The sequence below is a fragment of the Syngnathoides biaculeatus genome, chromosome 1 (genome assembly GCF_019802595.1).
Source record: "Syngnathoides biaculeatus isolate LvHL_M chromosome 1, ASM1980259v1, whole genome shotgun sequence".
In the NCBI taxonomy this organism is placed as follows: Eukaryota; Metazoa; Chordata; class Actinopteri; order Syngnathiformes; family Syngnathidae; genus Syngnathoides; species Syngnathoides biaculeatus.
This window is the reverse complement of record NC_084640.1, coordinates 7,568,874-7,578,567: the sequence shown is the minus strand read 5'-3', so window position 1 is coordinate 7,578,567 and position 9,694 is coordinate 7,568,874. Positions and strand designations below refer to the sequence as shown.

The following is a 9,694-nucleotide window of genomic DNA, read 5'->3' as shown; positions in this document are numbered from 1 at the left end:
GACTGCCTTGCCGGGGACAAGCCCCAGCTTTCACCGTTATTTCTGTTAACCGGGGAAGGGGGAGGAGGGAGGGTGGGGTGGGGGCGGCTGTTCCGCTGTGAATCCGCTTGGCACCGCCCTTCCTGGACGGTGGGTGGTTTCGTGAAAACGGGCAGATCCGACACGGCCCAGAGCCCAACATACAGGCCGTCCTCCGCTTCCGTACCCGGCCGGCCGGCCTTCTACCGTGAACTACACCCTCTCCCTCTTGGTATATTAATGCGTTATGAGTGGTAGGTATCCTCCTCCTCCTCCTCCTTTCCGTCTCCTCCTCCCCGTTTTCTCCCTCCCTTGTCTGACAGATAGGAAGCTTGTGATGTTGCTGATGAGGTGACTGGCAATGATCACCATTGTTGTGCAATATTTGTTGATACCCCAAATACGGTCTCCATATGCTGCATTTATGAAGGCACACACCTGATCAAATTGTGACTTTTGCCATTCCACTGTTGGCTTTTTTTTTTTTTAAACATTTTGTCTTCTTCTCCAGACTCCAAGAAGGAATCACCGGGAACTGAAGGAGGGAAAGCTTCAAAAAAGGGGAAAAATTCTGCATCACAGGTACTCCAAAGAAACTTGATTACTTTGTTGTTGTTGTTGTTGTTGCTTTGCCCGTGGGCCACGGAAATGCACTCCTTTTCTCGCTCGCAGCTTTCCAGCAGTCAGTCAAACACCTCTGGGGGTGGGTGGTGGGGGGCGTTCCTCTGGTGTATTCCACTTCCTGCTTGTGTTGCAGCCCAGCTGAGTTGCCGGCCCCGAAAGCCTCACGAGCGGCTTTTACACGGCTGTCACACTTCAGCCATTGTGCCATTGAAGTGTCACTTTGAGTTAGCCTCAAAATGCTTTAATTCTGTTTATGGATTCCTGCAGTGTTTGGTACGAGACAGTTTAAATGACGTCCACATTTTTGGAAGTTATTTTCGGGGTAGTTGTTTTCAAACGCACCTTTTGTGTTTTGCGCCGTCATTTTTGCCCGGTATTATATGAGTTGCAAAAAAAAAAAAAAAAAAAAAAAAATCAACCTGCTGTGTTGTGCCCGCGACCTAGTTCCGGCGAGGAGAGCGAGAGAAGGCGGCATTTTCTTGCAGCGTTCTGAGAAAAAGAGAAAATGTGCTTCTCACACGCTCACCCACTCGCTTCCTGTAGTACCGCCCACTTGTACTGACAGCTCTCTTTCTGTCAGTTTTGTGTTTCTCTTCTCAATGCCATCTTTTCCCCACCCAACGCTTGCCTTTTCTTTCTCCTTGTGTATTTGCGTGCAGAATAATTGAAACCCATCCATCCGCTCTGGTTTTTTTTTTTTTGTTTGTTTTTTTTTTGACTTGGAGGTGGTGCTTTGTTCTTTTTGTGTACGCATGCAAGTCCCGAGTTGTCCCTTCTCACTCTCCCCACTTTGTCCTTGATAGGATTCCTCTCAGCCCTCTCCGTTGGCCCTGCTGGCGGCCACCTGCAGTAAGATCGGAGGGCAGGGGGGAGCAGAGGGGGCCCAGGTCCAGACGGGGCCCCAGCAGATCCAGCTCCAGGCTGGGCAGATTCAGCTGCAAGCGGGTCAGCTCCAGGGTCAGATTGTAGTCGACACGTCTGGGGGCCAGGCCCTGGTTCCGCAGCAGCTGGAACTGGTCCCGGCTCAGTTCACCGGGAACGGTTGGCAGATCATTACAGCGCCAGCTGCCATGGCCAAGGAGACCACCAACCAGCCCGTAGCTGTAACGGTGGCCACGACCGTTCCAAATGACAGCTCACCTGGACGCAAGGTCAGGGATGAGTTTGTGCTAATACCCTGAACTTCTGTATATTCCCAGTTCACCTATTTGTGGATTTTAACAATTTGGACCCTGTCCTCTATTATTCACTAAAAACTCACAATCGTTTTTTGTCCTCAGATCCAAGCTCTATCTCATAACACAATTGCCTTGGTGCCTTGAGATATGAATGACCCGAGCTCCCGAGTTTTTTGAGATACACGCTGAAATTTTTGAAGCGGGTGACGCAGAAAATTGTTAACCGGGGTCATGCTGAAAATTATACACTGGTGAATTCATCAAATTGGCAATTTTTATGGTTTAAAAGCAAACTTCTTTTTTGTTTACAAGCCTTGCCATGGAACTAATTAACCTTGTATCTTTAGGCACCACAGTATGTTGAAGTGACTTGAGGAACTTCACTTAGGGCTTATCTACTGTATCGGCAATTACAGCCGGGGTGCCAATTACATACAGATTTTCTCTATTCATGGCGGCATGGTGGCGCAGCTGGTGAAGCGTTGGGTTCAATCCCGGCCCCGCCTGCGTAGAGTTTGCATGTTCTCCTCGCACCTGCGCGGGTTTCCTCCGGGTACTCCGGTTTCCTCCCACATCCCAAAAACTTGCAACATTAACTGGACACTCTAAATTGCCCCTAGGTGTGATTGTGAGTGCAGCTGTTTGTCTCTATGTGCCCTGCGATTGGCTGGCAACAAGTTCAGGGTGTACCCCGCCTCCTGCCAGTTGACAGTTGGGGTAGGCTCTAGCACTCCCCGCGACCCTCGTGAGGATAAACGGCAAAGAAAATGGATGGATGGATTTTCTCTATTCATGGCACGGCTCTGACCCGATCCTGTGTGAATAACAGAGGTTCACCGTACTGATGTCAGCATTCTTCTTCTGTTTATCTTCTTCTTCTAACTGCTGCGTTCCCATTGTGAAGGTGAAAGCTGTGGCTGGGACCAACAGTGTGGCCGCCAACCAGCAACAGCAGTTCCAGATAATCCAGGTGCAGAACCTGCCCAATTCTGGAGGCGGGGTCCAGTACCAGGTGATCCCTCACCTGCAAACTGCAGATGGACAGCAGATCCATATCAACCCAACCCAGCAGGCTTCCCTTGGGGCTCTACCCGAGCAGCTGCAGCTCATTCAGAGTCCGAGTCCAGGCCAGGCCCAGGCAATTCTCCAAACAGCCAACCAGCAGGCCATCTTGTCAAGTACAGCCAATCAGACGGTCCCCCTGCAAATCCGTCCCGCTCAGTCTTTCCCCCTGCAGCTGCAGACCCTTCAGGGCTCTCAGACTCCCGTCATGACCACGGTACCAATCAACCTTGGCGGCATGACCCTGGCTTTGCCTGTGATCAATAACGTCGGAGGAGGCGGGGCCGTGCAGCTTATCCAATCAGCAGATGGCACTTTTTCTGTTGCCAGCGGCAACCAGTTGATGACAACCGCGGCGGTGTCCGGGGCAGCAGCGACACCACTGACTGAAGGTGACAGTACGTCAGACGGGTCACAAGTGGTCTCTGCTGCTATTGAGGGCGCGACACCTGAAAACCAAGCACAAAGCGCCGAGGCAGACTCTCAAAGTCAGAACCAGGCCAACGGAGTCCAAAGCCAGGCAGACGCGCCGGGAACGATTCAACAGGTGATCGTGGGGCAAGTGGGACATCAGCTGGTGCAGCAGATCCAGCTGCAGCCCCAACCTCAAAGTCAAAACCAAGGCCAGCAGCAGCAGCACATTCAGACTCTTCAGCTGGCCCCAGGTCAAACCCTACAGCCCATTCAGGCCTTTCAGAATCCAGCCCAGGTCCTCGTTCGCACACCCACCCTGTCCCCTTCCGGACAGATTGCCTGGCAGACGCTGCAGCTCCCTGGTGGGGTTTCCCTACAGGGCAGCCTGGGAGCGGCAATGCCACAGCAGCTCACGCTGGCACCGGTGGCTGGTGGGACAGCAGTGGGGGGCGCAGGGTTGGTCTCCTTGGGCGGAACTCCTCTGACACTGAGCGCCGCTCAAATCAACCCAGGATCCGGTGTACAGACGGTCAGCATCGCCGGGCTCGGCAACGCCGGGGTTCAAGTGCAGGGTGTGCCACTCACCATCACAGGTTTACAGGGTAAGGGAGCATTGACAGAATCCATCCAGGTTCGGATGCCAGTCTATAACTGGTCTTTATCTCCAAGCCTGAACTGAACAAACTAAACTTTTAAATGCTTTGGTCTCTCATTTCTTACCGACAGGTCAACCGCAGGGGCAGGACGGTGTCAAAGTTCAGTCGCCGCCTGTGACGGTCACCGTGGGTAACGTGGCCTCCAGCTCGTCAATGAGTCCAGACCAGTTGGGATCCGTGCAGAGTTCCTCAGACCACGAAGGACCGCCCAGCAAGAGGCTCCGTCGCGTTGCCTGCTCCTGCCCAAACTGTAGAGATGGAGATGCAAGGTAGAAAGTTTGTCACTAAACCGGCATAGATGGTCAAATTTAGGACTAGTAGCGCAATGTAGGATGAAAATCCAGAAATCAAAATGTACGATTTTTTTTAAATTTTATTTGTGTGATACAGCTGCATATAAGTAATTGAACACCAGAGAAAAACAATGTTAATATTTGGTACAGTATCCTTAGTTTGCAATTTACAGAGGTCAAACGTTTCCTGTAGTTGTTCACCAGGTTCACAGATAGGAGCAGTGCAGGAGGGATTTTGTCCCAATCCTCCACACAGATCTTTTCTAGATCAGACAGGTTTCTGGGCTGTTGCTGAGAAACATGGAGTTTCAGCTCCCTCTGAAGATTTTCTATTGGGTTTAGGTCTGGAGACTGGCTAGACCACGCCAGAACTTTGATATGCTTCTTACGGAGCCACTTCTTGGTTTTCTTGGCTGTGTGCTTCAGGTCACTCTCATGTTGAAAGACCCAGCCATGACCCGTCTTCAATGCCCTGACTGAGGGAAAGAGGTTGTTCCCCAAAATACTCACAATACATGGCCGTGGTCATCCTCTCCTTAATAGAGTGCAGTCGTCCTGTCCCACGTGTAGAAAAACACCCCCAAAGCATGCTGCTACCACCCCCATGATTCATAGTAGGGATGGTGTTCTTGGGATGGAACTCATCATTTGTCTTCGTCCAAACACGGTTAGTGGAATTATGACCAAAAAGTTCTATTTTGGTCTCATATGACCACAAAACTTTCTCCCACGACTCCTCTGTATCATCCAAATGGTCATTGGCGAACTTAAGACGGGCCTTGACATGTGCTGCTTTAAGCAGGGGAAGCTTCTGTGCCATGCATAATTTTGAACCATGACTTCATAGTGTACTACCAACAGTAGCCTTGGAAATGGTGGTCCCAGCTCTTTTCAGGTCATTGACCAAGTCCTGTTGTGTAGTCCTGGGCTGATTCCTCACCTTTCTAAGGATCATTGATACCCCACGAGGTGATATCTTGCAAGGGGCTCCACTCTGATGGAGATTGACCGTCATGTTTAGCTTCTTCCATTTTCTGACAGTGCACCTTTTTGGCGGCTTGACAAATTCTCTGTAGCCCTTTCCACCCGTGTGGAGTTGTACAATTTTGTCTCTGGTGTCTTTGGACAGCTCTTTGGTCTTGGCCATGCTACAAATTTGAGTTTTACTGATTGTATGGGGTGGACAAGTATCTTTATGCAGCTAACGACCTCACACAGATTGATTGACAACTGATTCAGGATAATACATGGTATGGAGGTGGACTTTTAAAGGTTGACTAACAGGTCTTTGATGGTCAGAATTTTAGCTGATAAACAGCTGTTCACATGCTTATTTGCAGCTGTATCACACAAATTGTTAAAAAAAAAATCATACATTGTGGTTTCTGGATTTTCCTTTTTGGATTATCTCTCACACAGTGGACTTGCACCTATACTGTACGATGAAAATTTCAGACCCCTCCATGATTTCTAAGTGGGAGAACTTGCAATATAGCAGGGTGTTCAAATACTTATTTTCTTCACTGTATATATTCTCATGTACAAGAAAATTGTCCAAAGGGAAAACAAATGAGGCTTTGCTACAATGTATAATTATGTCAACTTAATATCACCTCCAAATCACTGTTATTACCTCAACCGCTAGCAACCAAAGCGAGTACACCTCTAAGTGGAAATGTCCAGATTGTGACAAATTTACACTTGTAGCAAAGCATCTTTCAGTGTTCTCCTATAAAGCTACAATAAAAGTCACAAATAGGGAGCGTGTACTCACGTGTGTGTTACTGTGGATCTTTGAGAGAAAAGGATTTGTCATATTCACAATCATGCTGCGATAATTGCAATTCAGTTTGTAATTACCATCCAGCAGTCAAAGTACAACTTCATTATCATAAATACAATTTAACATAACGCAGCTGGATTTATGGAATTGTAACTGTTAAGCGCTGCAGTAAAAAAAAAAAAGACTCCCGCCCTCTGGCCCAGAAACAGTGGGGACCCCACAAAGAAGAAGCAGCACATCTGCCACATGGAAGGCTGCGGGAAGGTGTACGGCAAGACCTCGCACCTGCGGGCGCACCTGCGCTGGCACACGGGCGAGCGGCCGTTTGTCTGCAACTGGATCTTCTGCGGCAAGAGGTTCACCAGGAGCGACGAGCTGCAGAGACACCGGAGAACGCACACAGGTGCCGCAGTCTGTCGCTCGCTCACAAACACATGCACGGTGTGTGTATTTGTAAAGAAGTGCGTGCTGAATACGTATCACAAATGGAACACGGGGTTAGCCATGTGATTAAAACATACATTGTAAGAATAAAGTTGCACCATCAAAATTCCCTCATTATAGAGTGGTCCATTGAGATAAGCTAAATTTGTTCTGTGATGATGATTGTAACTCAAAACACTCGGCACTAACAAGCTTTCCTGATTAAAATTCATTCCAGCCCCCCCCCCCCGCAAATACGACGTTTAAGTCTTTTTTTTAAATAAGGAAAAAATAGCACTTTTGTATTGTACCTAATAAAATCATATAATTAAACAATTTGTGCATCATGGTAAAGGCGTTGGCCTCACAGTTCTGAGGTACAGGGTTCAATCCCGGACCCGCCTGTGTGGAGTTTGCATGTTCTCCCGCGCCCGCGTGGGTTTTCTCCTCCCACATCCCAAAAACATGCAACATTAATTGGACACGCTAAATTGCCCCGAGATGTGATTGTGAGTGCGATTGGTTGTCTCTTTGTGCCCTGCGATTGGCTGGCGACCAGTTCAGGGTGTACCCCGCCTCCTGCCCGTTGACATCTGGGATAGGCTCCAGCACTCCCCGCAACCCTCGTGAGGGTAAGCGGCTAAGAAACTGGATGGATGTGAATCACTGTTAAATGCTGTAATCCAATTCGTGCTGCTCCTTCTGGTGTGCCCGTCTTGGCCAGTAGGAGGCAATACTGCAGACAAACGAAGAATAAGTTTCTACTACTACTACTACTACTACTACTGTGACCCAGTAGAGGATATTTTGTTTTTTTTCATCAGAGTATAATGATTAAATATGCAAAGTATCCTTTGTGCGAAAACAACTATTGATGCTGACTTGTAAATGTTTTTTTTTTGTAGCATTAAATTTAATTTTATTATTTATTTATCTATCTATTTATTATATATATATATATATATATATATATATTTAGTAGTATTTAAATTGAATTCACATAATTGTCAGTTTTATGATTAGTTTGACAGTAAATGTCAACTGGGAGTGGCTAACAATTCGAGGCCTTTTTTCGGATGAATTTGTTAATATTTGTGAACTGAATTGAAGTTCACAGTTGATGTTTTTTTTTTGTGTCCTCCAATAGGAGAGAAACGCTTTGAGTGCCCCGAATGCTCCAAGCGCTTCATGCGGAGCGACCACCTCTCCAAGCACATCAAAACCCACCAGAACAAAAAAGGCGGGGCCGCCGTGGCCATCATCACCACCGACAACATGGAGGACGACGCCCCCGAGGGCCTCGGGGCCTCCCCTCAAATCGTCACGGTGGCGACCCTTTCCCATGACTCTGAGCCCGCGACGCCGACCACCTCCAATCACCTGGAGGAAGATGAAGAGGAGGAGGAGGAGGAGTTTGAATAGAAAACTGGTTTTTCCCATTCATTCCTGTTAGCGGAGGTCATCGCTGAGGCTGCTGGTGTGCCTGCTTTCCTTTTACAGATTCTTCATTGGGGTGGGGGGAGGAAAAAAAGATGTGATTAAATTCATTCAAAAGTACACCGCCAAAAGCAAAATGAAAGATAAGCTTATCATTTGTACAACATATCTATTATGGGTCCGTATGAAGTGGGGGGGGGGGGGATGAGTCATTTTAAGATTAGCAAGAAAAAGCATTCAACAATGATGTTCTTTTTATAAATCGTGCTGACATCTATCTCTATGCACAAAGTTGCGCACCGGTTTCTTACCCGTCGAACAGGGCTGAGGGTCAATCAAGGTACAGGACTGTCGCAGAGTCCGGGCAGTCTCGGGAAAGCCCGCACGTGTGCGCGAGTCAACTTAACGAAATCGTTTCGTGTGGTCGTTCTCGACAGTCACGAAGAAGATCTCCCGAATCTGACTTTTGTCCTCCCGTCCGATTCAGGTGTTGATTCCTTTTATGAACTGCTACGGAAGAAAACAATTCCTTCGACATGGAAGGAACAGAAGAAAAAGCACATATGAAAAAAAAAAAAAAAAAATTATATAATGCATTCCTATTGCGGCAGTGGCCATTAGAAAGAAAAAAAAAAGTTTCTATGAAGAAATCAATCTAGCTTTCTACAACTATGTTTGTGAGGTGAAAGCAATACTTTAATGACAATCTAGTGGAACATGTTTACATTGTCGGGGAGGGGTCTTAGGGGAGTGGTGGTGGTGGTGGGGGGGGGGGACAAATAATGAGAGCACACACACATGCACGCACGACGAGGTCAGTTGTATGGGAATTTCCGACATTTTATCACTATCGTCTATTTGATTTCCAGCAGCCGAAAGAGCGTCGCGTGGGACGGCGATGGCGCTTTTGGGTTCCTGTGCTCTTCTGAACCCTGCCCTCACCCCGCTGGGTGACCCACTGCTGCCTTAACACGAGCTGAGGGGGAGGTCGGAGCGAGTGGCGGGCGAGGGGGTGTGCGGTGAGACGGAGCACAGTCAAATTGCAGTGGGTGAGAGCTGTTTGGGAGGGGGTGTGTGGGGCTGTTCGGGCTGTTTAGCTATGTGGTGATGAGATATTTCTGGTGGTGTTGCTCAGTGTTAGTCCAGTGCGTAAAGTCTTATTGGAGGAAAAAAAAAAATCTATTTTATAGAATTTGTTTTGAAAGCCTGCCCCTCCCAGTTAAAACAGCAGCTCACTGTGTAAAGCTAATTTATTATCTTTGAGTTGTAATATTTGCCTTCTTGCTGAACTTGTATTTGTGAGTGTATTTGTGTACGGCATGGTTCAGTTTTTTTTTTTTTTTAACCCCCCTTTGTAGTATTGCTTTTCTTTTGGTTTCCTTCCTCCTTGCGCCATCACGTGTGTTTCTTCTTTTTAGGAGAAATTACAATAAGGTAAAGAAAAAAAAATAGCTGATCCTCCCAAAATGTAGATGTTTTTCAGTAATATTTAGTGTGACAACCAACTTTTTTTCTTTTTCTTTGATATTTTCTAGCGACATCTCATTTGTAAATCTTTTTCTAAACTGTGTTCTTCGCCATGACATTTGATATTGGGGTTTTTCCCCAGGTTAGCCTCAAAGGCTCCGGTTTGTGGAGATTTCTAAAAATGGTTTGTATAAATGTGTTATGTCAGTAAAATGATTAAGGTGGGGGGCTCGGGGGGATGGGGGAAGAGAAAACTTCAAGCAGAAAAAATGTTTTGCCTGCATAACACGTGAATAAAGTGATTTGAAACAGCTTTACCTCTCTGATTGACAGCAGACT

The 9,694-nt window shown here is 47.3% G+C and overlaps 1 protein-coding gene across 3 annotated transcripts; it reads left to right on the top strand.

The window, feature by feature from the left end:
* The first annotated feature begins 105 nt into the window (after nt 1-105).
* sp4 (sp4 transcription factor) lies at nt 106-9,672 on the top strand. Of its 3 annotated transcripts, XM_061808806.1 has the most exons (7): nt 106-272; nt 530-600; nt 1,446-1,793; nt 2,725-3,898; nt 4,023-4,221; nt 6,232-6,431; nt 7,599-9,672. In XM_061808806.1, the coding sequence occupies exons 1-7, from the start codon at nt 266-268 to the stop codon at nt 7,871-7,873; spliced, it is 2,274 nt and encodes a 757-aa protein (XP_061664790.1). In that variant the 5' UTR covers nt 106-265; the 3' UTR covers nt 7,874-9,672. The 3 variants fall into 3 exon arrangements, with proteins under 3 accessions (XP_061664790.1, XP_061664703.1, XP_061664626.1); XM_061808719.1 differs by lacking the exons at nt 106-272; nt 530-600 and adding an exon at nt 652-915 and having other exon boundaries at nt 6,238-6,431; XM_061808642.1 differs by lacking the exons at nt 106-272; nt 530-600 and adding an exon at nt 652-915.
* The last annotated feature ends 22 nt before the right edge of the window (nt 9,673-9,694 follow it).